This window comes from Antedon bifida, chromosome 9 (genome assembly GCF_963402885.1).
Source record: "Antedon bifida chromosome 9, ecAntBifi1.1, whole genome shotgun sequence".
Classification (NCBI taxonomy): domain Eukaryota; kingdom Metazoa; phylum Echinodermata; class Crinoidea; order Comatulida; family Antedonidae; genus Antedon; species Antedon bifida.
This window is the reverse complement of record NC_136234.1, coordinates 17,606,520-17,632,656: the sequence shown is the minus strand read 5'-3', so window position 1 is coordinate 17,632,656 and position 26,137 is coordinate 17,606,520. Positions and strand designations below refer to the sequence as shown.

The 26,137-nt window shown below is 33.8% G+C and overlaps 5 protein-coding genes across 11 annotated transcripts in view; all 5 read right to left on the bottom strand.

The window, feature by feature from the left end:
• LOC144852524 (muscarinic acetylcholine receptor M1-like) overlaps positions 1 to 8,801 on the bottom strand; it is a 74,955-nt gene extending 66,154 nt beyond the window's left edge. The window contains exon 1 of the mRNA XM_078710372.1: positions 8,767 to 8,801. The gene's annotated coding sequence lies outside the window, so the exon portion shown is untranslated. The remainder of the gene's footprint in view (positions 1 to 8,766) is intronic.
• LOC144852525 (uncharacterized) lies at positions 737 to 23,234 on the bottom strand. 5 transcript variants are annotated; one of them, XM_078710379.1, is made up of 7 exons: positions 12,764 to 12,833; positions 11,694 to 12,195; positions 11,385 to 11,412; positions 11,077 to 11,227; positions 10,145 to 10,462; positions 9,535 to 9,579; positions 737 to 1,801 (listed from the first exon to the last, which is right to left on the bottom strand). In XM_078710379.1, the coding sequence occupies exons 1-7, from the start codon at positions 12,764 to 12,766 to the stop codon at positions 1,652 to 1,654; spliced, it is 1,197 nt and encodes a 398-aa protein (XP_078566505.1). In that variant the 5' UTR covers positions 12,767 to 12,833; the 3' UTR covers positions 737 to 1,651. The 5 variants fall into 5 exon arrangements, with proteins under 5 accessions (XP_078566505.1, XP_078566502.1, XP_078566503.1 ...); XM_078710376.1 differs by lacking the exon at positions 737 to 1,801 and adding an exon at positions 23,184 to 23,211 and having other exon boundaries at positions 9,375 to 9,579; positions 12,764 to 12,785; XM_078710377.1 differs by lacking the exons at positions 737 to 1,801; positions 12,764 to 12,833 and adding an exon at positions 23,160 to 23,234 and having other exon boundaries at positions 9,375 to 9,579.
• On the bottom strand, positions 13,302 to 15,979 carry LOC144852526 (uncharacterized). Its single transcript, XM_078710381.1, has 6 exons — positions 15,948 to 15,979; positions 14,763 to 15,276; positions 14,610 to 14,631; positions 14,258 to 14,363; positions 13,879 to 14,052; positions 13,302 to 13,567 (listed from the first exon to the last, which is right to left on the bottom strand). Exons 1-2 carry the CDS (start codon positions 15,948 to 15,950, stop codon positions 14,842 to 14,844), a joined length of 438 nt encoding a protein of 145 aa, XP_078566507.1. The 5' UTR covers positions 15,951 to 15,979; the 3' UTR covers positions 13,302 to 13,567; positions 13,879 to 14,052; positions 14,258 to 14,363; positions 14,610 to 14,631; positions 14,763 to 14,841.
• LOC144851690 (uncharacterized) lies at positions 16,821 to 19,866 on the bottom strand. 3 transcript variants are annotated; one of them, XM_078709270.1, is made up of 5 exons: positions 19,240 to 19,866; positions 18,244 to 18,757; positions 17,964 to 17,991; positions 17,522 to 17,627; positions 16,821 to 17,243 (listed from the first exon to the last, which is right to left on the bottom strand). In XM_078709270.1, exons 1-5 carry the CDS (start codon positions 19,240 to 19,242, stop codon positions 17,052 to 17,054), a joined length of 843 nt encoding a protein of 280 aa, XP_078565396.1. In that variant the 5' UTR covers positions 19,243 to 19,866; the 3' UTR covers positions 16,821 to 17,051. The 3 variants fall into 3 exon arrangements, with proteins under 3 accessions (XP_078565396.1, XP_078565397.1, XP_078565398.1); XM_078709271.1 differs by having other exon boundaries at positions 16,823 to 17,243; positions 17,964 to 17,988; XM_078709272.1 differs by having other exon boundaries at positions 17,094 to 17,250; positions 17,513 to 17,627.
• Positions 19,978 to 22,634, bottom strand: LOC144851689 (uncharacterized). The gene is made up of 7 exons (XM_078709269.1): positions 22,153 to 22,634; positions 21,817 to 21,844; positions 21,531 to 21,705; positions 21,224 to 21,400; positions 20,952 to 20,988; positions 20,647 to 20,778; positions 19,978 to 20,554 (listed from the first exon to the last, which is right to left on the bottom strand). Exons 1-7 carry the CDS (start codon positions 22,580 to 22,582, stop codon positions 20,211 to 20,213), a joined length of 1,323 nt encoding a protein of 440 aa, XP_078565395.1. The 5' UTR covers positions 22,583 to 22,634; the 3' UTR covers positions 19,978 to 20,210.
• Positions 23,235 to 26,137: the final 2,903 nt, after the last annotated feature.

The window sequence follows — 26,137 nt, the reverse complement described above, 5'->3', positions numbered from 1 at the left end:
TCGTATTCAAATATTTCTACCGCTTCTAACCTGTCATTTTTTCCATTTTGATTGTCATGCATGTATTAAGCTCTGTTTAACTATCAAACTTTATGTGACAACAAAATATGATGTGCCCATATATGGGCATACCACTACCGTATTTGGGCCGTATTTTTTTCTCTTTCGTGGGGGTCACCCACATTTATTAATGTCGACATATTAACGACATGCCGAAGATGACGTTCTTTGTGACGCCAGGTCTTTTAAATAAAATCATACAATTCACTTTTTGGCTCAGATATAATATACTGTTTCGTATGTTTTTCAGCGTTTGCAACCCTCTTGAAACCATGTCAAAATGTTGGCTACAACATACATTTCTGGGGCATTGTAGGTCATTACCTGTTTTTTAACTACGAAAGTAATTGAAAGTGTTCCGTTAAAGCGCTAATCGTGTACAGCGCCACCTACCGGTGGTTCCGGGAGCATTTTGTCATAATGACGATGATAATCATAATTTATTTATTTATTTATTTTGTATTTATTTATTTATTTCCCAACCAACAGTGAACTCATGGTTCACCACTTACAGGAAGGAATACAGACAAACACGTACACATACAATAAAACATATTAAACTAAACTACTAACAATGTTACGAAACTTACGGAGATTATTACTAAAAATATGTAACTCAAGTTTGACTAATTTACCATTTACATTTACTCTACTAAAAGGAACTAATTTACAGTCAAATAAAGAATTAACACAATTATACAAAAAAACAAGATCAAAAAAGGTTCTACGGGACTTCGGAGGTTGGACATGGAAATGAAAATCAGGATTCTGGTTGTGGCTGATGTAACGTAAAAAACGGTTATGCAGACGCTGAATGTGCGTAGACTGAGTTTTCGAAGTAGAATTAAAAATAACAGAACTAAGGTTGAGAATTGGATGGATATTTGAAAAATGGCATAAGTCATTTTTATACGTTTAAAGATGTATTGTCCCTTTGACTAATTCAAAAAAAATAAAAAATAACAGATTTCGAAAAAAGGTGGGTCATTTTGAAGTATTATAATAGTTATTAACTATCACCAAAAATTTGTCGAAAAAAAAAAATCATTTAACTGAAATACAGATGTTTTTTTGTTAAAGTCAAAGTTTTTGATCAAAACATATCCCATAATGAAACGCGCTTGTTTGGCTACTCTCTGTATGCATAATCATAAAACTTCCTCACGATCTGTTTGAAAATACCTTCTCAACCGTGACGAGTTGTAAACAATCCTAATTAGCATATGCATAATGCGTACTCGTGTTTTGAAATCTTTGTTTACTTTCGCTCGCGACGATTTTCCAGATGAAATGTAATCCAACTAATTTACCTGTTAATTACGTAAACGTGTTGCTTTTGGCTCGAATTTTCGACTTAAAGTGAATAACTTTAATATTACTTTGATATGGCCAATTTAAATTTAGAATATTTTGACCTTCATTTTTTTGTGTTTCAAGGGACAATACATCTTTAATGCCTAAAAATGACTTATGACATTATGATTATACACGGTAGTACTATTACATTTAAAATATCAATGTACATTGATTACACTAAAAAGTGCTGAGAAAAAACGAATTCAACCTATTCTAATTTATGACTCGTATTAAATTAATTTTTAATCAAACCTTCTGTCATGAGCTTATTAATGAGGTTTTCAATAGCATGCTCATTAGCCCCACCCATTGACTGATAACCCTTGGCTTCCGCTTTGGTCCCAGTTACAACATCAGTAGCGGTCGACGAGTAATACTTCCAAAACTTATGCCCTTTAAAGCTGAATTCCCGGTTGTATACTTTCACCTGTGATATTAAAATAAACACGAAATCATTAGTTTTGTAAAAAAAAATACCAACATATAAATATACTGTAGGCCTAATATTGCATTTAAATGTTTGTTTTTGAAAGGTTTTTCTCATCATGCGGAATTTCCTTATGTACGTTATGTTGTGTTTGTTTAGGTCGAAATAAATGAAATGAAAGTCTAGTAAGCCCCCTGAAAGGAAATCGTATTAATTTCTTACAGACATTTTCATCATGGGTTTTATGCTAGTCAGTACACTGTCGGAATATCAATTGATAATAAAATTCCTCATTATTTAGACTAGATGGTACGCTCGCTTCGCTAGCGTACCATCTAGGTCGTGTCCACAAATGGTTCTCGAATACTCAGTAATTTCAGCGTAAAAAACTGGCGATTTCAAATGTACGTACCGCAGGACTATAGTACATTGTCGTTTACAGAAACGAATAAATAGACACGATGATTTATGTAGTCAACTAAAATTAGCACCCTGGGAATTAATTAGGCCTACTTCCGAAGGAGAAACTTGTCTTAAAAATGAGTCCAAATTTTTTATTTGAACTCATTTAAACACACCCAATTTGTGTTTTGTATATAACATTAGAGTTGAGGGATGGGGAAGAGGATGGGAAGAAAAATGTTTAAATATATTCTTTATTCCCTCAGTAACGAAATATTGTTTTAAATGTTTTATAGGCCTATCAATAATATACCACTAAATACAGTAAAACATTTACGATTTAATACTTTTTTAAAACTGTCCCTGTTATAGTCGATTGAAATAGTAAAGTACATGTAACGATACACCACTACGACGTTTATATTTTTTATAATTATTAATTAATACAAACGTTGAGAAGCAACTGTCAGTAATACAGTTTTCATTTGTATATTATTTGTTTATACCCACAGTCACAGTAATAAATGTTCTTTGTATAGACCTATGTGTTTATATATCCAACAGTAACTACATTCACAGTAAGACAATTTCGATTCAAATGGCGACCAAAAATGGTTAATACTTATTTACAATATTGTCAAAGTATTGCAATACTATATCTCAGTTTTAAGTTTATTCTCCAGGGGCCCATAAATTTACCTACAAACTGGGAGTCTGAGAGATTGGAATGTTCCATTCATCGCAAATCAATACATTTGTATAAACGTATATTAACTCTATCAAAATGGTATTTTTTTAAAGAAAATCGGCATGTCTTCAACATTATGATACTGTACTCGAGCTGTTCAACCGGTTTTCAACCATTAAAAACAATTATCGTAGGAGGAGATAGGAAAATGCGAAGCATCCTCGTATTATCGTCTGCGGATATTTTTCAAGACGGACATCCATTAGACAGTGTATACTACGATCGGAAAACACCCCTATTTGGGGCAAATCGTTGAACCTAAATTCGTTTTAATCGTCAATAACTAATTATCGAACTCAATTTAATTAGTAAACAGGGTTACATCAGGCGGTTAAAATCAGTACCGAAAGTACGAACCAACTTTATATACCATCAAGTAAACATTCTAGAAATAAGGCGCGATTTACCGAATTTTGCCCTTACGTAAATTTATATATAAGATACTGTATTTCATATACTATAATAAAAGGCCTTACAGTTCCACGCCTATTGTTTTTACGACCCATATTTTCCTTCATTTTTCTGAGTCCTTCTTTTTGCCAATCTTTCGTATAACAACACCACCACCATACAACCAGCACCACCACAATACTCAGTGGTATCATCAATAGCCAATATCTGTTGACAAACTATAAAAAAATATATCCGTTAAACTCGCGTGTCACACGCGTTTAATATTCGTGCGACGTGTGTGGACAAAGTTTACTCCAGCATTTCACTTCCGGACAAAACCATTTCAAATGCCAATCCCTAGCTGTTGAGTTTACAAATCCCTACTAGTCGAGATCGACTAGACACATACCTATCGGTCGAGTTTACCACACAGCACTAGTAGTTAATGACAAACTATACACATCACTGATGGTCGAGATTTACACATCGCGCTACCGGTCGAGTTTTAAACACACATCGCTACCGGTCGAGTTGTTTTTATACACACATCGCTAGTTGTTGAGAATTATTTTAGTAGACATGCGCAGTAAGGGTTTGTAGAACGCCACCAACGTTCAGAAAAGTTAAATATACTTGTTGCGCCCAGACAAAAACCAGAGTAGGATCATTTTTGGTGTTCGCAGCAAAATGACTACAACACCTAAGCCCATTTGTCACGAAAACGATTTAACTGATTGAATAACAGGTTAGGCCTACTTACCAAAAAGTCCATAGCATCAGAGCGTGGCTGCGGCTGTCCGAATGGGCCCGCATGTCGTATGTCATCAAAATATATACAAACAAACGCCAACACAATGCCCAGTGCTATCAATGGCCAATATCTGCAGACAGACTATAAGAAACAGAAGAAAAGAATCATTATTTTGAATTTGATAAAGAATAAATCAAATAATAATTGATTCGTAGTAATGCAAATCTTACAAATGTCAATTAAACTGAATATGGTGAAAGTGAATATCTAGTATAGGTTCTAGACCAAAGTTAGTAAAAAGATAAATATTTTGGCACATATGGCGTTGCATATTTTTAATGTCTATGTTAGACTTATTGGTCCTTTTTGGTGTTTTTTTGGTGTTTTACTATTTAGGCTTAACTTTTATAATGTTCCTGTATAGTATTTCTGGTGTCAATATATTATAAATAATTACAATTGGTTTTATACTTTTATACACATTTTAATATTGAGAATAATGTAAATATCTTTATAATTCAGCTAAGGCTGCGATGACGATATTGAAATAAATGAAATGAAATGAAAAATAGGCCTACGTATAATACATACTAGGTATTCAGACAAAAATCAAAACGCCGACTGGTGGAATAACATAAAAAAGAAAATAATTACAGACTTGGGGTGAGTCTAATCGTATACCATAACTTATAAAAATTACAAGTTAATTCTAAATTAATTTTAATTGACCTTGTCTAAAAACAAATCTATACACATTGCCTTTGAACTGTTGGACTAGATCTTTACGTACACTATAAAACTAAGTTAATAAAATTCATACTGCATAATAATTATGTACACCTAATTATTTGTTCGTTATTTCTATACTAGACTCTGCTATGCGTTTGATCTGGTCTAGGTTATTAAACAATTTTAAAACTGTCTAAAATGTAGAGTATTTGAAATCGATGGCAGGAAAAGAAAGGCAGTGCTTTTTTACGCGTTGAAAGTTATTTCAATACGATGTCAGAGGTCAAGACTGACAAACCGATTAAATACATATTATAATAGGCTACTTCACATTAGTTAATTAATCATTTAAACAAAACATAATGTTTCACCGACATCACTTTTCTTGATATTATTTTCCTCTTTTTCCTCCTCTTTTCGGCTGAGCTCTTCCCGGGCTAAGTGTGCCTGAGGGGATCTAAATTGGAAAGTTTCACAATACGGTATTTATTGCATTCATAATCACAGTATCGTGGTTAAAGTATTAACCTCTTCTAAATATTTAAATTTATGATTTTTTCTTTTTTCATCGTGTTTGGATGAGAACAGGTTACAAAACTGAGTATTTATTTATCCGCATGTCAGCACAACGCTACAGCAAATTGCAACTTAACTTTACTGAAATTCCATATGTTTAGTAAAGATTATCTCTTACCTAGTTGCAGTCTTGGAAGCAGCAGCTGTGGAAAGGAAGAATGTTTTTTACAATTATACTGCAGGCATACAAAAACTTCTACTTTACAATTTAAAACCAGAAGTGTAAATTTTATCAAGAGTCTGATTTACCTAGTAATTTACTTCCTGTCTCTTTGTTTAGTAGATCTGCAAACAATTCGATGTTTTTCATGGTATTATCTAAGAGTGCCTTTTTCTCAAGGTGGAAAACAACATCCCATATGTTTTCAAAGCCATGGTGCTTAAGTTTATGAAAACTAATAACCTGAAGTAAATCATCACGCCCAACATTCACGAGGGCTTCAAAAAGTGCCTTTCGATATGGTGTTAATCTTGTTTCCAATGTTTCTTTGCATTGTACAGTCTTTTTATATTCGGCTATACGATCTATTGCCGATGTCTGTCCGGTGGTTTCAGCAACCTCTGATAAAAGGGACACATCAGTTTCTGAAATCATTCCAAGTTCAGCAACTTCATTGAATAATTGAAATCCTGTAGTGCTAGAATCTAAACATCCCTTAGGTATAATACAATGTAGAAGCATTCTTAACCAAAGGTACTTTGAACCAACATCTTTTAGAAACTGCTGAAATGTGATGTGGCCTGTATCCTATAAATATAAAGTTCTTCAATGAGAGGAAAAAGATGGCTATTATACATTAGATTAGCTTACGACGAGCCGTTAAAGCAATATTGACAAATGTCTGTGTTAAGTCTGTTTTCCAATAGGCGAAAAAAGGAAGTAATATAATTAACATTTATTTGAAACGCAAGAAATAATTGTTATTTTTTAGTTGGTTGATCCTTGTACCTAGGCCCATAGTTAAGTGTTGGGGTAATGAGTTTAACATACTATTCACAAAACTACAAACGGCTACATGACTTGGTGTATTGAAGGAGGTATAGAATGATATCCTAGTCCTAATCCTAAAAGTTTTTCAAATTGATTTAAAATACGTTGTACTTACCATGTTTTACAAGGTGTATGTGTCGATATGATTACAAGGAAGTCATTATTCGACACAATAATGATATTACCCTTACTCAACTGATAGTGTTATGTACACAATTCATACAAAGGGAAATTCCATCAATACAAATAAATACAACATCAATTATTCAACTGGAAGAATGGTTTTTAATACTGATTCAGTACTACTAGGCCTACTACTAAACATCGGGTCATTTATTCATTATTCATCAGTGCGGTGGTAAACCATTTATACCCGTTAATATTCAAGAGCTTGGGAACAATCATGGCTACCATTAAAACGTTAATTGATCGATCTCGATATACTCTCATCTGTACTGTTAAAATAAATAAAACTTATTTATCTTTTTTTGTTAAAGTCTGAACAACGATCGTTATGAACAGACCTACATTAAAATACCAGGCCTATTAAAAATACATATTAAGCTACAATTTAAAGACTGACATTATAAACTGTCGTTTTGGAGGCCGTCTTCATAATACCAGTGTCATGAGAGAGGAGAGAGATATGGTTCATTTGTTAGTGTAACATTTGGATATAATGTCAGGGGTTCAGAACAAGGTCCGATGACCTATACGATAATAAATGTTTATCTTTATTTTAGTTGGTTGATCCTTGTACCTAGGCCCATAGTTAAGTGTTGGGGTAAATGAGTTTAACACACTATTCACAAAACTACAAACGGCTACATGACTTGGTGTATTGAAGGAGGTATAGAATGATATCCATGTCGTAATAGTTACAATACTAGAGGGTACTCCGAGAGTAAAAACCTCCGCCTACTGTAAAATTCCCCTACATAAAATGTCCCTGGAAAATATACATATTTTTTTTAAATTTTTTTTTATTAGTTTTAAGTGTAAATAGGCTAACTGCACACTACAAAGTTGTGGATGAGCGTTTGGTGTAATGGTTATGTATCCAGCCTCTCACAGTTGAGATCGCTGGTTCAAGTCCCGCTGAGGTTTTTTTTTTTATTATTATTTTTTTTTTTTTTTTGTGGACCTTGATCTTTGACCCTGACCCTTCAAAATTTAACCACAATTATATGATGAGTCATTGATCATTGTGGCTAAGTTTGGTGAGAATCGGATAAAAACTATGGTCTCTAGGCAGTAAAATAGTTTTTTGTTAGTTGTGACCTTGACCTATGACCTTTTCCCCTCAAATTCGAACTCGTCCGAGCTTTTTGGGCTTAGATCATTGTGACCAAATTTGGTGAGAATCGGCTAAAAACTGTGGCCTCCAGGCTGTTCACAGACACACACACACACAAACACACACACAAACACACAAACATACAGGGGTGAAAATATAACCTCCTTGGCGGAGGTAATAACTTTTAACCTATACGAATCCTTTTTATTTTCCAAAATTCAGTTATAGTTAACTGATGATAGAAAGCATACCGTCCCAGAATCATTTTTCTTATAATCAGAGTCCTTTTTGCAAATCCAAAGGAGCATTGACGTGTGGTGAAGAATTCGTTATCTCTATATATATTGATATAAAACTGATTCTAACAACATTTCAAATATTTTTCTGTTTTTTCAAATTAGATATGAGAATTGTCGAAGAAATGTATGAATTACTACTTATAGCCTAATATACATACAATTATGTTTAGTCATTGAAGTATATTACGCAAAAAAAGTTCATTGTCAAAAGAACTTATTTCTCAAAAGAAATTAATTAAGAAGTCATTATTTTCACCTTCTTTCCAGAGTCTTAGCAGCTGCTGAAAAGAATAAATGCAAACATTTGTGTTTCATAGGAAATGTATACGTTTGTATATTTCGTATAAACGCGATAAGGTGCCGTTATATATACATTACTGTATAAAATAGAAATACATTTTCAGTAAAAACAATTTGATACTACAAATCATACATCAATATTTGTTATATCGTGCAAATGTATCCGTTAGACTCGCGTGTCACACGCGTTTAATATTCGAGCGACGTGTGTGTGGACAATGTGTAGGCCTAATCCAGCATATCACTTACATTCACAGTAACACGATTGTATAGGGCCTACCCCGCGGGTATGTATTATAAAAGGAGTACAAATAGTACTGTATGCAAATTTAATACAATAACATTTTCAATGTCAATTAAACAATATAGTAAACAACACCTAGGCCCATTTGTCACCAAAACGATTTAAACTGATGGAATAACAGGTTACCACTTACATTTTGTACGGCGTGGTATGTTACCTCCAAAAAGTCCAAGCATTGACCATCATACACGCATGCGTACTGTGACGATGAGCCTTGCATTGGAATGCTTTTTATCGATCATTACGCCATATTATGGAAATGATATCTACATGTCTTTGTCTATCACACGTTACTGTTCTGCTTCTAACGTGTCATTTTTCCATTCACTTTTTGATTGTCATGCTAGCTTTCCCGTTTATATTTCCGATCAGACTGTATTTTCTTTCGTTACTTGAACAGTTTGGGACCCGTATTAAACGTATGTACATTGACATAGCTGCGTTGGTCACTAATATATATTCCTCCCCCCCCCCCCCCCCCTCCCATCTTTCTCAAACATCTGCAATAGGGGCGTACAGTTCGAACTAGGACTACTTTACTTATAACTATTATTTATTATCAAGTATTAAAATACAAAAAATGCATAACAATGACTTATGCCATTATGATATACGGTAGTACTATTACATTCTAATTTTTAAAATATCAATGTACATAAAAGATTACCGTACATATAAACGCTAAAAGGGTTCAGAAAAATTAAATCAAACTATATATTCTAATTTATGACTCAAAAATTTAGTTTTAATTTTTAATCGAATTTTGTTCCATGAGCTTATAAATAAGGTTGTCAATAGCATGTGCATTAGCCCCACCCATTGACTGATGCCCCGTAGCTTCTGCTTTGGTCCCAGTTGCGATATCAGTAGCGGTCGAATAATACCAGGGATACCTCAAAACATCATGGCCACCTTCAAACTTGAATTCCCGATCGTATACTTTCACCTGTGATATTAAAATAAACAAATATGTATTCACAAAAACCACCTAAACGAATACTATATGAGATTAGCATTAATTATTGTTATAATACCTTCTTTTCGCATGCAGGTGTATCCTAGATAATATTGTAAATAAGAAATTTAAAAAAACAAAAAAAAATGTATTTATTATTTATCATTGCTGGTGTTCTATTGTACTCAATAACCGTTTAAAACATTCATTCTAATATTATTGGTCGGTTTAAAGAATTTCGTCATATCTGTCAAATTTATATATAGGTTGTTACTGGTTTTTTTATCTTCTTTTTACAAATTTATTGTGAATTTATACTTGCAATTCAGTTTTTTTATCTGCAATGATGAAGATAATTAAGTGAAAGGCAAAACATATTAATAATAAATATACTAGGCTTGCAATTGGGCAAGTAGCCTATCTCTCTCTCATTACCAGGCCAGGAACGAAATCGACTACTCTTCACTATAATGATCAGAATGAAAGAAATTTGGTTAATTTAGATAATACTTCATATTATATATTTGTTAATACTGTAATAGTAAAAAGGCCTTACCGTTCCACGCATATTTTTCTTAAGATCATTTTCCCTCATTCGTCTGAGCCCTTCCGCTGGCCAGTCTCTTGAGGGCGCTGTGGGGGTTACTGGTAATATAAATTTCGTAGGTTCGGTGGGTGCTCCAACTGGTTTTGTCGGTGGTTCCGTACCTGGCTGTGCAACCGGTTCTATGCCATCATAGTGTGGGTGTGGTGAAGGCGTGGTTACCTGTTCGAATAGGGGAAGTCGTATTTCATCAACTTTATAAGAGTATATATTGGCAACTAACGCCAACACAATACTCAGTGCTATCAATGGCCAATATCTGTAGACAGACTAGGAAACAGAAGAAAGGAATAAGTATTTGGAATTTGGTGAAGAAACAACCAGATTAATTCGTAGTAAAGCAAATGTTACACATGTTAATTAAACTAATTATGATGTCGATTGGATACCGTATACCTTAACTAATTAATTTGACCTTGTTTAAAAACAAATCTACACATTTGTGCAAAATGAATGATTCAACTTTGAACTTTTGGACTAGATATTTACGTACACTATAAAACAAGACAAGTTAATACAATTCATACTGTATATACACCTAATTGTTTGTTTATTTTTCCATATTTCTGACAAATGTTTCAGTTTAGATTTGAGTGACGTCAGACTCTGTTATGCGTTTGGTCAATGGTCTAGGCATTATTAAACAATTTTAAAACTGCCTAAATGTCCTTCCTATCGTCAGGAAAAGAAAGGTGGTTTTTACGCGTTGGAAGTTATTTGGATACGATGACAGAGGTTTTCATTTATTTTTTTTTTCATTTATTCATTTAGCATCCATTCAACAATACATTTAAAATTTTTAACAAAGAAAAAAAGACTGATAAACCGATCAGTTACATTATAATAGGCTGCATTAGTTAATTAATAATTTAAACAAAACATACTGTTCCACCGACATCACTTTTCTTGGTAATATTTTTTTCCCCTATTCGTCTGAGCTCTTCTTGGGGAGGAGCTTCCGAAAGAGGACTTGATTTGGATTGTGTAGCTAGCCGTCCATCCAAGTTTGCCTGAGGTGAAGGTGCCGTTGCTCCTCTAAATTTGGAAAGTTTTTACAATATATTGATTGTTATTTATAACAGTATCATGGTGGCAATTTATTTTCTTATCTCAGTCCTGCTTGGATGAAGACAGTTTACAAAACAAAAAATAATAAATCAAATTACATGTTTTAATAAAGATTATTTCTTACCTAATTGTAAGAGTCTTAGAAGCAGCAGCTGTGAAAAACAGAAGAATGATTTAACTTGTGTTTTTCATAACATTTGTTCATTTTGGAAAGATTAGGTATTTTAGAGAAGATACTGAAAGAGATACAAGAGCTTTTTTAAATGTTTCAAACCCAAATGACATCTTCCACCAAATTTTAAATATGTATGTACTTCCATACAAAATCACTAATTTCTTTAAAACTCTCCAACTTCTCAAAAAACTGAGCAACTTCCCTAATACTAATTTATAAACAGAAATGTATATTTAATTAAGTAAGAGTCTGGTTTACCTAGTAATTTACTTCCTGTCTTTTTGTTTAGTAGCTTTGCAAACCGTTCGATCTTTTCGTGGGTATCATCTAAAAGTTCCTGTTTCTCAAGGTGGAAAACAACATCCCATATATTGTCAAAGCCATGGTGCTTAAGTGTATAGAAACCAATGACCTTAAGTAAATCATCACGCCCAACATTCATGAGGGCTTCAAAAAGTGCTTTCCGATATGGTGTCAATCTTGTTCCTGTTTCACTGCATTGTATGGTACTTTTATATTCTGCTATACGATGTTTTGCCGATGTCTGCTCGGTGACTTCAGCAACATCTGACAAAAGGCTAACATTAATTTTTGAAATCTTTCCATGCTCAACAAGTTCATTGAATAATTCAAGTCCTGTAGTGCTAGAATCTAAACATCCAATGGATATAATACCATGTAGAAGCATTCTTAACCAACGGTACTTTAGACCAACATAGTCTTCACTTAGGTCTGTTAAAAACTGCTGATCTATATGATCCTGTAATATAAAATGTATCGATATGAAAATAAAGTTGGACTTATATGGCATTATGTATAAAAAACAAAGTTCCTATGCTCTGACGACGAGTCATAAACTTTGGCAGATTATACATGAATCATGCAATATACTATTTGTCTACGATGTATTATTTGTTCTACATTTGTAGACCTACGTGTGGTTAACTGAATTATGTCTGGAAACACAAATTACCACAGGAAAGAACGGTTAGCGCTGACTCTTAATACATACTACTGTACTTTACATAGCTAAAATGTCTTAGTTCAGAATTAATTAGCACCACCCTGAATAGCACCCATTTCAACCCCTTTTAGACGTACACCGAAGTAATATCATTTTACATTGTAGGCCTACGTCGATGGTAAAAGAGATAAACGATGCCTATAGTTACATCACTCGATAAAGAGGAGAATACAATGGAATATCAGATTCAATTATAGTTGTAAAGATGGTATTTTTTGGTATTGTTATAATTCCAAAACGTTGTAGGCCTACTTACCATGCTTCAATGTGTTCCTAACCTCCAAAACAATGTAGGCCTACTTACCATGCTTCAAAGTGTTCCTAACCTGATACTGTATTGTATTTAGTCTACCATTTTAAACACAATTCATTCTGCGTACAATTGAAATTGTCATGCATGAATTAATTTCAATTGATTTTACTCACAAAAGGAAATTCCAAAGTATAAAAATAGAATTTGCTATGAATGGTTTAGCATGCTGGACACGTTTTCAGGTTCGCCCTTTTTAACATGATATACCATAATTTGTTGATATGTATCTCCGTCAGTAAGTATTTAAATTTAAGACACGCTTCATTCCATTCGTCTGGTATTTTTGAACTCCTAAGACAGCCCTCTTTTCTGGTTTGACATTAATGCAATAAAACGTATCCCCCACCCTCCCTCTTTCTCAAACATCTGCAATACAATTCGAACTAGGACTACTTTACTTATAAATATTATTTATTATCAAGTATTAAAATACACAAAATGAACAATGAATTATGCCATTATGATATACGGTAGTACTATTACATACTAATTTTTAAAATACCAATGTACATGAAAGATTACCGTACATATAAACGCTAAAAATGTTCAGAAAAACTTAATCAACCTATATTCTAATTATGACTCATATCAAATTTAGTTTTAATTTTTAATCGAATTTTTTGCCATGAGCTTATAAATGAGGTTTTCAATAGAATGCTCATTAGCCCCACCCATTGACTGATACCCCTTGGCTTCCGCTTTGGTCCCAGTTACAACATCAGTAGCGGTCGACGAGTAATACTTCCACAACTTATGGCCACCTTCAAACTCGAATTTCCGATCGTATACTTTCACCTGTGATATTAAAATTTAAAAAAAAATTGTATTCACAGAAACCACCTGAACGAATCAATTAGATTAGAGAGAGATTAGCATTATTGTTATATTTTTTCTTCTTTTTACCAATTTTATGTGAATATATACTTGTAATTCAGTTTTGTAACTATAATGACGAAGATAATTGGGTAACTATCTCAGTCACCAGGCCTATCTCTTCACTATAATATTATTTAATCAGAATGAAGGAATTTAATTAATAATAATTCCTAACATTCAGCTATTATACTTCATATAATATATTTGTAAATTAGTAAAAAAGGTCTTACCGTTCCTCGTTTATTTTTCTTAAGATCATTTTCCTTCATTCGTCTGAGCCCTTCCGCTTGCCAATCTCTGGAGGGCGCTGTGGGGGCTAATGGTAAGTTAAATTTTGGAAGTTGAATGGCGACGAACACGACTAATATACTCAGTGCTATCCATGGCCAATATATACGGACAGTCTAGAAAACAGATGAATATCATACAAGAATAATAATTTAGAATATGCGTAACGCAATTGAGACGAGGAAACTCTGATTGTGTCATTTACAACCACGACTTATAATGACCTCAGTACAAAATAAAACAATATAAACATTGTACGAAAAATGAATGTTGACTTCACTAAGCCTATTATAAATTTTAAAAAGTTCATACTATCCTTACTGTATGTATTCCTGATAAGTACCTCGCCAAATTTGGTCTTTGGTCCAGTTTGAGAAAATGCTGAAGGTTTGGTTCCAGTAGTTGAGGTGAAGTTGTGGTTGCATCTCTAATTTTGTAAAGTTTATTATACCTTTATTAGAGTTTAAAATAATTGAAGACTAAAACTGGTTTCGGTTTCAGACAAGGAGATTGGCAAACAAATATGTTGCATTTAATAAATCCAAGTATCAATTATTGGCCTATATTATCTTGAAAATCAAACCCATTTCATCTAGTTCACAAACATTTTACACTTTTTTTTGTTAGTCCGACTAACAAAATTATAAATTGTTGGTAAAGTTCATTTTCTTACCTTTTCAGAGTCTTAAGAGCAGCTGTGGAAAAATAATTGATGGAACATTTAACATCTTTACATCTTTAACACCTCACTCAATTTAGAATCGAAAAAAAGTTTGCAGATGAAATAAAAACCAGTATAATTCCAGTAAGAGTGAGTCTGACTTACCTAGAAAAACACTTCTTGTTTTTTTGTTTAGAAGATCTGCGAACAGTTTGAACTTTTCCTGGGTATCATCCAAAAGTTCTTATTGCTCAAGGTGGAAAACAACATCCCATATGTTGTCAAAGTTATAGTCTTTCAACGAGTAGAAACCAATAACCTTAAGTAAATCGTTAGGCCCAGCATTTCTGAGAGCTTCAAAAAGTGCTTTCCGATATGGTGTTAATCTTGTTCCCAACGTTTTACTGCATTGTATGTTCTTTTTATATTTGGCTATACGTTGTTTTGCCGATTTCTGAGAAGTTGTTTTAGCAACCTCGGACAAAAGGGTAACATCGGTATTTGAAATTTGTCCAAGTTCAGCAAGTTCGTTAAACAGTTCAAGTCCTGTAGTGCTAACTTCCAAACATTGAATGGGTATAACACCATGTAAAAGCATTCTTAACCAACGGTACTTTAAACCAACATAGTCTTTGCTGAGGTCTGTTAGAAATTGCTTAAATTTGATCTGGTCTGTATCCTGTAAATAATAAATGAGATATAAATGAGAAAAAAGATGGCTACATTCACATTTAAAAAGTGGCTTAGCTTACGACGAGCAATATTGACAAATGTCTGTGTTAAGCCTGTTTTCCAATAGGCGAAAAAAAAAAGAAGTAGGCCTAATATGATTAACTTTTATTGAAACGAAAGAAATAAATGTTTTTCTATAATTTATTTGAGTTGGTTGATCCTTGTACTTAGGCCCATTGGTAAGTGTTAGGGTAATTAGTTTAACACACTATTCACAAAACTACAAACGGCTACATGACTTGGCGTATTCAAGGAGGTATAGCATGATATCAATGTCGTAATAGTTACAACATAAATAGTGATACACTGTTGAAGTGTGTAGCAGATACAGAATTGGAATATCCATTCAAACTTGTATTTTAGCTAAACATCATCCTATCCGTACAGTAGGCGCACAGAAGAAATATGGTTTATACTTTTACTGTTGTCCATAGATAGATAGACAACAGCCTACTCGAAGCCTACAGCCTATTCGAAGCCTACAGCTTATTCTAAGCAGAATAAAAATGGCATCTCAGATATCTAGATTAGGCCTACATAAAGTTTGTTTTAAGATGGTATTTTCACTCTCTTAATCCTAAAAGTGTTTACAATTTATTAAAAATACGTTGCACTTACCATGTTTTACCAGGTGTAGGCCTACGTGTCGGTGTGATTACGAGGAAGTCATTATACAACACAACAATGATACTGTACTACCCATAATCCACTGAGAGTGTTTATGTACACAATTCATATAAAGGGAAATTCCAGAGTATAATAATACAACTTATTAATTATTCAACCGGAAGAATGGTTTGGTATAGTTCCAATAGACTACAAATCATCGGGTCATTCATTCACTCATGTGCGGTAGTTAATGTTAATTGCTTTGTTTATTTGACACCGTTCCAAAGGTTAAAAGCCAAATAAATAATACTAAATAAAATTTAAATACTTATGGACCGTATGTCATATGTACATTACAAACTATTTGAAATAACAGTATCAGTGGGTGGTGTTGCGTATGAATGGGGTTGGGGGACATACGTATTGTAGACGTTTGTATACAATACAAGGTGAGATCAAGCACCCATTTGAAGTCAGTTGAGACTAAAATTTAAGGTGAACGTGTGTTTGATGTTATTGACTCATTATCATGGATAAAATGGACTCACTGATCTACGCGATTTATCAACATCCTAGGTTTATGGAAAGAATAGATAACTTTTTAACTTTTGTACAATCAGAATGTTTAGATAGCAATTTAGAAGACTTTTATTAACATTTTATTATAGCATATTTTTCTATGTATTTTTTATATTGTTATAATCTAGGTTTTATTGTATCGTCCTAGTTGTCAGGGGCTGGTCAAGCACATCACAAGATGACAGTTTTATTACTTTTGCTTTTCCGATACTCCACTGTTATACTTATATGTTTTTTTTATGTAGAAAGATTAAAAATATAAAAAATAAAATAAAATAACAGTAATTTAAATGTAACAATCAAATTAATCATTGTACAATGTTTTAAAACTTTTACATTCCAGTTAATATGTGAAAATGGTATACAACAGCTGTTAGCAATCGAAACTGTCCTGCAATAGTTTCCGTTTTGTATATATGGAATAATTATTCTGAAATAAAGTGATCAATCAACAAATCAATACTTATCTTTATAAAATATATAACACTATATTATTTACATCAATTCAATGATCAATTTATGTTCGATTAAGTTCTAATTTCTTATGATACCCTGCGCCATTAGTTTATAAATGAGGTTTTCGATGGCATGTTCATTTGCCCCGCCCATTGATTTGTAACCCCCAGCTTTCGCTTTAATCCCAGTTGCAATATCGGTAGCTGTTGAAAAAAACTTCCACCATTCATGGCCACCATCAAACTTGAATTCTCGATCATATACTCTCACCTGTAATGTCAAAATAAAGTAAGTATTTAAATAAAATAAATAAGTTATTTATCTTTTTTTAACGTCTGAACAACGATCATTATGAACAGACATACATTAAAATACCAGGCCTATTAAAATACATATTATACTACAATGAAAACACGGACATTATAAACTATCGTTTACGTCTCAGTGTCATGAGAGAATGAGAGAGAAAGATGGTTTATTTGTTGATGTAAAAATTGAACATAATGTCAGAACAAGGTCCAATAAAAAATTTATGATAGAAAGCATACCGTTCCAGAATAATTTCTCTTAAGATCATTTTCCTTTATTCGTCGGAGTCCTTCTTTTTGCCAATCCAAAGGAGCATTGACGTGTGGTGAAGAATTACTTGTCTCTCTATTTGGAAAATTGTATTACATTTAATCATTTACAAATAATTAAAGACTGATGCTAACAATGTTTCAAATATTTTTCTGATTTTTTTTAAATAGGACTACATGTCAGACAAAGAGATGGCAATTGTCAAAAAATATGTAATGAATTAAATCAATCAATGGTGTAAGCACACAAACATTTACCTTCTTGCAATAAAACAATAATTATTCGTTTAGGTCAATTGTCTTTGATCAGACCAATAAAGTTTATTATTGATCCATTGTTGGATTATTATACTTATTTATTAAAGGTATCATTAAGATTATCATTCTCTTTTGGTGAAGTCATTATTCTCACCTTCTTTCCAGATTCTTGGGAGCGGCTGCTGAAAAGAATAAATGAAAACATTTAACGTGTTTTACAATTTCAAAAAATACATTTTAAGATTAAAACTCTAATGAAACCTTTCCCCAAGTTTAAATCTGATCAAGCAATAGTTCATTATAATCTATGGTAAGGGTATGCTAATTCCATGGACAATCAATGAAATATTCTATTTTCTACCCATGATATACCCAATTTAGCAAATGAACAATGTACTTCTGAGATCCTCTCAATCTTTCCTATTCTTATTTACCTAATAAAATACTTCGTGCCATTTCGTTTAGGAGATTTGCAAACAGCTTTAACTTGTCCTGTGTATCATCTAAGAGTTTCTCTTTCTCAAGGTAAAAAACAACATCCCATATATTGTTCAAGCCATAGTCTTTCAGTGTATAAAAACCAATAACCTTAAGTAAATCATCACGCCCAACATTCCTGAGGGCTTCAAAAAGTGCCCTTCGATATTGTGTTAAACTGGTTCCTAATGTTTCGCTGCATTGTATAGTCCTTTTATAATCGACTATACGATTTTTTGCCGATGTCTGTTTGGTGGTTTCAGCAACTTCTGACAAAAGGGTTACATCAGTTTTTGAAATTTTTCCAAGTTCAACAAGTTCATTGAATAATTCAAGTCCTGTAGTGCTAACTTCTAAACATCCAATAGATATAATACCATGTAGAAGCATTCTTAACCAACGGTACTTTAAACCAACATAGTCTTTGCTGAGATCTGTTAGAAATTGCTTAAATTTGATCTGAGCAGTATCCTATAAATACAAAATTGATCACAAAAAAAATGGCATTAGTATACACAAAGCTGCTATGCTTACAGTATGACGAGTCATAAACATTATTGATAAATTACGCTGTATGAAACTGTTGTTATTATTATTATTATTATTATTGAGTTATCTGGAAACACAAATTACAGTAGGAAAGAAAACGTGTTATTGGACATGACTCATGAATTCATCGTTAAAAAACTACGTACCGCAGTTAAAATGTCTTTCCATTTCACGATTATATAGCACTCTGAATCCAAAACAATCCTATCAATAGGCCTATGATTAAGACGTTCACCGATGTAATATTACACTGATGGGCCTACGTCGATGGTGGATAAACTAGGCCTAGTAACATCACTCGATAGAGGAGGATATAGTGGAATATCAGGTACAATGTATTATTAGTCAGTATTTGCCAGATGGTAATTTTGCTAATACAATCCCAAAAAATAGACTGTACTTACCATGCTTCACATAGTGCTATAACTTCGATATATTCTATTTAGGCCACCATTTTAAACACAATTATTTTTACCACTTTAATGTTATGCATCAGTTAATTTCAATTCATAACTCACAAAAGGAAATTCCAAAGTATAAAAATACAAATTATAATATGAATAGTTTTGATTCTGACTGCTGGTTCACGTAGACTAATTCTTTCCGTGAAAAGAGAGAGCGTACTTTGAAGTCGCATGGAATTATGACAGTAAATTTCATCATAGGAAATACATACAGCCAAACTGTCAACTGTACTTGCGTCACAGGAAACAGTGTACGGAAACCACAGAACATAGGTGTGGATGCATGTATATCTTATTGCTCCTCCCAGTTATCATACATGGGAACGAAAGTATATGTTAACAGTTGACGTAGGTAGGCCTACACCTAATGCATGGAGCAAGTTTATTTACATCTATATATTGTGGCCACGCCAAACACAAACATCACAAGACGCGTAATATATCCAGATGTATGCAATACTGCTGCACTCGGCTTCATGCTTAGATTTTAGAAAAGTTTACGAACTTGTATGCCGTACTTACGGCTTGAAATCAATAATTATTTGTTTTTATATAAGTGTAATAAATTCTCTGAAATCTGATGAAAATCTTGATATAGTTATACAAATTTTTACTAAGAACCTTAAAAACAAACCCAAAAATAATAAACTGTATGGTTTAAGACTACACAAGCATAGATTTCCGTGTCTCTAAACATGAAATAGAATGCAAATGTACATAATTACAGCCCTACATTTTAAAAACAAAGTTGTATGCCTAGATAGGGAATAAATTAAAATGTAATAAGTAGTGGAATAATTTATATTTTAGTTTTGATAAATACCATCTACATGTAGTACTGATATTCGTATTTACGGTTACCATTTTTGTTAACCGTTTGATGTTACCCAGATCTTACATGTATAGAACACTTAACATTCGCCCTCACTAAAACTAATATCGTCAATAACAACTATCTGTTTACCGCTACCAGATGCTTTTCCGCCAAACATAAAGTAGGAATTTTGTTTATTGACAGTATTGATGGTAACGGTTGCAGAGTTCCATTGTTCATGACGATGTTTGGGGCTTTTGAATCCCTTTTTATGTTTGCCGTTAAAAATGTGATCTACATCGATTTGTGAATCCCTGTTACTAATATAATAATCAAATTTGAGACACACGTCGTCCCATTCGTCTGGTATTTCTGGACTGTTAAGGTAGCCCTTGTTTCTGGATTCTCTGTCATTTTTTGCAACATAGATGTAATAATTATCTGAAATTAAAAAATCCATAGTCCTAATTGCTATCAAAATATGACGTCAGTCAGGCCTATTGAATTAAAAAATAAGAATAATTATTCTTTACCTGATCCTGAGTAACGCTCTCCTAAATTATAGCCGGAATTAATTATTTTATTGTGTATCTCCCAATTTTCGCTACCATGATCCTCCCAGCCAGCATAATTAATATTTTTGTGGTTGAAATCATTCAAAATACCTTTAAAATAAAATAATACTACAAATATGTAAGATGCTATGTAAGCGTACACTGAAATACTTTATTATTAATTTATTTTAAACTGACGGTGCCTCCTAACACGGCTGTATATCTTAGACACTTAGCATAAGCCTGTTAAAGAAAATATTCTATAAGTATGAATGTATACTTACTGCTTGAGATTGTCCGTTCTCTAGCTGGATCTGTCGACTATTAAGAAATAAATAAAACAATCAGTGCGTTTTTTTTATAAGGTATCGTATACCACACACTACATCAAAACATAGAGAGGAGAACTTATCCCAATGATCGTCATATCCTAACAAAAATCGACATCTATCATTTAATGTCAGTACTCCTAACATTTGAATATGATACTACAATGCAATAGCATGAGGAATTATATATATATTTGCAATAGGTAATCAGTAAAAATATACTTTACCCTTTCATGCCTATTATTTCCCTTCATTTCTCTGGGTTCTTCTTTTTGCCCGTCTTTGGAGGGCACTGTTAGTTTTGTAGTCGTTTCTCCAACTGGTTCTGTAGTCGGTTCTATAACTGATAGTTGTATGGCGATGGCAACCAACGAACCTACAATCACTAATATCCATAACCAAGTCTAGAAAATAGTAGATATAAGACAATCATTTTTAATATTGTTTAGATTTTGAGAAATTATTAAATTATTTAGGTGTTATATAAAATAGGATACTTTACATTAGTTAATTATTATTTTAAACAAAACATACCATTCGACCGACATCACTTTCCTTGGTAATATTTTCCTTTATTCGTCTGAGCTCTTGTTGAATGTCATGGAAATGAACTTCCTGGAAAGGAACTTCATGGAAAGGAACTTCCAAATAAGGACTTGGAGCTAGGCGTTCATTCAAGTCTGCCTGAGGTGAAGGTGCCGTTGCTCCTCTAAATTTGGAAAGTTTTTACAATATATTTAATGCTATTTTATTATTTTTACAGTTTACAAAACAAAAATAATAAATCAAATTCCATAGTTTAACAAAGAATATTTCTTACCTAATTACCAGAGTCTTAGAAGCAGCAGCTGTGAAAAAAAGAAAGATTTAACATGTGTTCCATAAAATGTAATCATATTGGAAATATCTTTCTGAGAAAATACTGTAAGAGATACGAGAACTTTTTAAATGTTTCAAACCCGAATGACATCTTCCACCAAATTTTAAATATGTATAACAATTGTTATTGGACATCTCTAAAAACTCACCACACTTCCATAAAAAATCACGAATTTCTTATAAACTCTCTCTAAGTTCTCTAAACATCAGCAACTTCCCTAATAATACTAATTTAAAAACAGAAATGTATATTTAATTAAGTAAGAGTCTGGTTTACCTAGTAATTTACTTCCTGTCTTTTTGTTTAGTAGCTTTGCAAACCGTTCGATCTTTACCCGGGTTTCACCTAAAAGTTCCTGTTTCTCAAGGTGGAAAACAACATCCCATATATTGTCAAAGCCATGGTGCTTAAGTGTATAGAAACCAATGACCTTAAGTAAATCATTAGGTCCAACATTCCTGAGGGCTTCAAAAAGTGCTTTCCGATATGGTGTCAATCTTGTTCCTGTTTCACTGCATTGTATTTTCTTTTTATATTTAGCTATACGATATTTTGCCGATGTCTGTTCGGTGGTTTCAGCAACTTCTGACAAAAGGGTAACATTAGTTTTTGAAATGTTTCCAAGTTCAACAAGTTCATTGAATAATTCAAGTCCTGTAGTGCTAACTTCTAAACATCCAATGGATATAATACCGTGTAGAAGCATTCTTAACTGACGATACTTTAGACCAACATAGTCTTCACTTAGGTCTGTTAAAAACCGCTGATGATCCTGTAATATAAAATGTATCGATATGAAAATAAAGTTGGACTTATATGACATTATGCATATGCTCTGACGACGAGTCATTAACATTGGCAGATAATACATGAATCACTGCAATATACTATTTGTCTACGATGTATTATTTGTTCTACATTTGTAGACATACGTGTGGGTAATTGAGTTATGTTTGGAAACAGGAATTACCACAGGAAAAAACGGTTAGCGCTGACTCTTAAAATACATACTACTTTACATGAAAAAATATCTTAGTTCAGAATCAACTAGCACCACCTTGAATAGCACCCATTTCAACCAGGCTATTTATGAATACGAAGACATACAGTGAGGTATTCATTTTACATTGAAGGCCTACGTCGATAGTAAAAAGAGATAAACGATGCCTATAGTTACATCACTCGATAAAGAGGAGAATACAATGGAATCTCAGATTCAATATCAGTTGTAAAGACGGTATTTTTGCTGCTGGTATAATTTGTTTTAAATACGCTGTACTTACCATGCTTCACAAATGCTGTCTAACCTGATACTGTATATTGTATTTAGTCCACCATTTAAAACAATTCATTTTGTGTAGGCCTACGATTAAAATTGTCATGCATGAATTAATTTCAATTGAATTTACTAACAAAAGGAAATTCCAACGTATAAAAATACTATTTATTGTAAATGGTTTTGAATAACTGCTGGATCACGTAGACTAATTCCTTCATGGTATAGATTTCTGCGGTGTGACGTCACAACGACAGATGGCGCTGCGTAGTTCTAGCTAAGCATTTATGTTGATAATATTGTAATGATTTTGGGGTAGAAGAAAAAGATAGAGGGCAGCAGATGGAGGCAGAGTTAGGCAGGAAGAGTAGCAGAGAACGGACGTGAGAAAAAGGGCAGAGAGGGATTGGAGAAGGAAGGCAATGGAGGGTTACCTCGAGCTTTGTTAAAAAGGAGGGAGATATTGGAGCTGGAAAAGCGGAGAAGCAGGGAGAAGACGTGTAAAATAAGTAGAGACATTAGAGAAATTGGAAAACAAAGTGTAGAGAAGATTAGAGAAAAGAAAGAGAAAATTAGAGCTGAATAATAAAAGGAGAGTTAAGACACAGCAGGTAAGTTAGCCGGAGGGTACAGCCTACTGCTTGTGCTGCTGTTGGAGACATAGTGAGCCGGAGGTTGCGCCTACTGTACTGGTTGTATCACTATTTGAGACATAGTGAGCCGGAGGTTGCGCCTACTGTACTGGTTGTATCACTATTTGAGATAGCTGAGCCGGAGGTTGCACCGACTGGTTGTGTTACTGCTTGAGATACAGTTAGCCCGTGGTACACCCTGTGGTTGTGATACTGCTTTGCTGGTGGGTACACCTATTAGCCAGTGGTTAAGACTACTGGTGGTTACCCTGTTAGCCGGTACGTGGTTACACCATTGTTGGTGGTTACGTTGCTGTGGAGGTTACACCATTGTTGGAGGTTACGTTGCTGTAGAGGTTACACATTGTTGGTGGTTACGTGCTGTAGAGGTTACACATTGTTGGTGGTTACGTTGCTGTGGAGGTTACACCTTTGTTGGTGGTTACGTTGCTGTTGAAGGTTACACATTGTTGGTGGTTACGTTGCTGTGGAGGTTACACATTGTTGGTGGTTACGTTGCTGTGGAGGTTACACCATTGTTGGTGGTTACGTTGCTGGTTGGAGGTTACGTCATTTGTTGGTGGTTACGCTACTATTGGAGGTTACGTCATTTGTTGGTGGTTACGCTACTATTTGAGGTTACGTCATTACTGGTGGTTACGCTGTTGTTTCAAGTCCGGCGTAATAGCAGAACTAATTTAATTAATTATCATAATCGGTTGTTACCAATAATTTGGAATCATAGAAGAATAAAGGAGGTTACTCCAAAACTTGTAATTGATTTGTTTGTTTCATTCAAGTGTGCTGCAGTACCGCAGACCCCTCCCCCCAAAAGGGAACGAACCCGAGAACGGATTTTCGTTACAATATAGATCTGTATTTCTATTAAATGATGTACATCTTAGCTTGATTTTTTTAAACTTAAACTGTAGTTGAAGAATAAATAGATTATTTAAAACAAATATTTAGTGATCTTTTGAAATTTTAGTTTGTTTTTATTGAAAATTATTAAGTTTTTAAAATGACTACTTCAATAAGCCTATTCCAAACCATTGATGACCTTGGAGCACCTTCCGTCGTGACGCCTGCATCGCAGAACTCTATAAAGCCCCTTTCTCACAGAGCTGTGTACCAGGAATGTTGCAGGAATATTACCACGCCGGTATATGGTTTTCTGTGAGAACGGGTCATCTTGGCATCATGCCGGCATCGACATTAAAATAAGGGGAAATGAAGAAATTTGTAGACAAACGAATGGAACAATAAGGTCGGCAGCTGTTTACGTTAATAATATTGTTTGCAAGCTGGCCGTGGTTGGCGTAAAACGGACAAAAAACAAGTCGTAGGCAAGCTGAAAACGTTAAAGGCCAGGTACCATATCATTTGACGGCTATTTAATTGCTGTACCTGTATAATATATGCACAATATGCTATAAAGGAAGACAATAATATGTATAACATAAAATTCGCCGCCATATCGCTAGACAAAAATAATAAACAATAAAGAACGCCCTCAATCATTATTTTGTCAGACTTTTTATTGGCCAAATATGCCCGACTCCTTTCTCACAGTATATACCGGTTATATTTCCGGCACGATAGTCCGATGAAAATGGGTATATGCCGGTAACGATACCGGCACGACGCCAGCATCATACCGGTATATTGCAGGTACGTCTGTGAGAAAGGGGATTACTTTTGAATAACGAAGGGCGACGACAGTCGGATTATATGCATCAGCGGAAATACATACAGCCTAAATACATAAAACTCTTATTTCTCCTCAGGGGCGAAGCCAGTTGGTGGGGGATCACGGTGGTCCTGATCCCCCTAATTTTTTTTGGAAAAAAAATTAAACAGATCGTCCTTCAAAACAATCACATCACAATTGTATCAACTTAGAAATTGAAATAAACGATGTGCGAACCGACGACATCGATACGGCCGCAGTTTATTTCACGCAACAACGCAAGGCAAGAACACACGTTGACCAGCAAACCAAGCACTAGAGAGAAGCAACGCAAAGACGTAGACGCAACGCAAACGAGTTGACCAATGAAAGTTCGAATAATATAAATCGCACGGTGAATGCTTACGTTGCGCTTACGTCTTTGCGTTGCGTTTACGTTGTGTAGGTTGCGTGGCTGTAGGGGAACAAAGCTTATGGCGGGAAATTAATAAATCAAATCCGTTTGCTTTCACACGCAACAACACAAGGCAAGAACACTAGAGAAACATACATCGCGTAGTCAAGTACGTGGGGTGAACCAGGTCAAAGTGTATACCCGGCAACTGATGTTGGGTTTACAACCTCTCTCACCCAAAAAAACAAACAAGCAAGAACGATGGTTGA

Excerpts from the sequence above, each read along its gene's own strand:
- LOC144852525 (XM_078710377.1), bottom strand. Across the intron at positions 11,228-11,384 it reads TCTAAGACTCTTACAATTAG|AGGAGCAACGGCACCTTCAC; the intron begins GTAAGAAATAAT and ends TTCCAAATTTAG. Across the intron at positions 9,580-10,144 it reads AGAAAAATATGCGTGGAACG|GTGAAAGTATACGATCGGGA; the intron begins GTAAGGCCTTTT and ends TTAATATCACAG.
- LOC144851689 (XM_078709269.1), bottom strand. The coding sequence starts at position 22,582 with ATGCTTCTACACGGTATTATATCCATTGGATGTTTAGAAGTTAGCACT. Across the intron at positions 21,706-21,816 it reads TCTAAGACTCTGGTAATTAG|AGGAGCAACGGCACCTTCAC; the intron begins GTAAGAAATATT and ends TTCCAAATTTAG. Across the intron at positions 20,989-21,223 it reads GAAATAATAGGCATGAAAGG|TCGACAGATCCAGCTAGAGA; the intron begins GTAAAGTATATT and ends ATTTCTTAATAG.
- LOC144851690 (XM_078709270.1), bottom strand. Across the intron at positions 17,992-18,243 it reads GGCACGAAGTATTTTATTAG|CAGCCGCTCCCAAGAATCTG; the intron begins GTAAATAAGAAT and ends TATTCTTTTCAG. Across the intron at positions 17,628-17,963 it reads CCCAAGAATCTGGAAAGAAG|AGAGACAAGTAATTCTTCAC; the intron begins GTGAGAATAATG and ends TTTTCCAAATAG.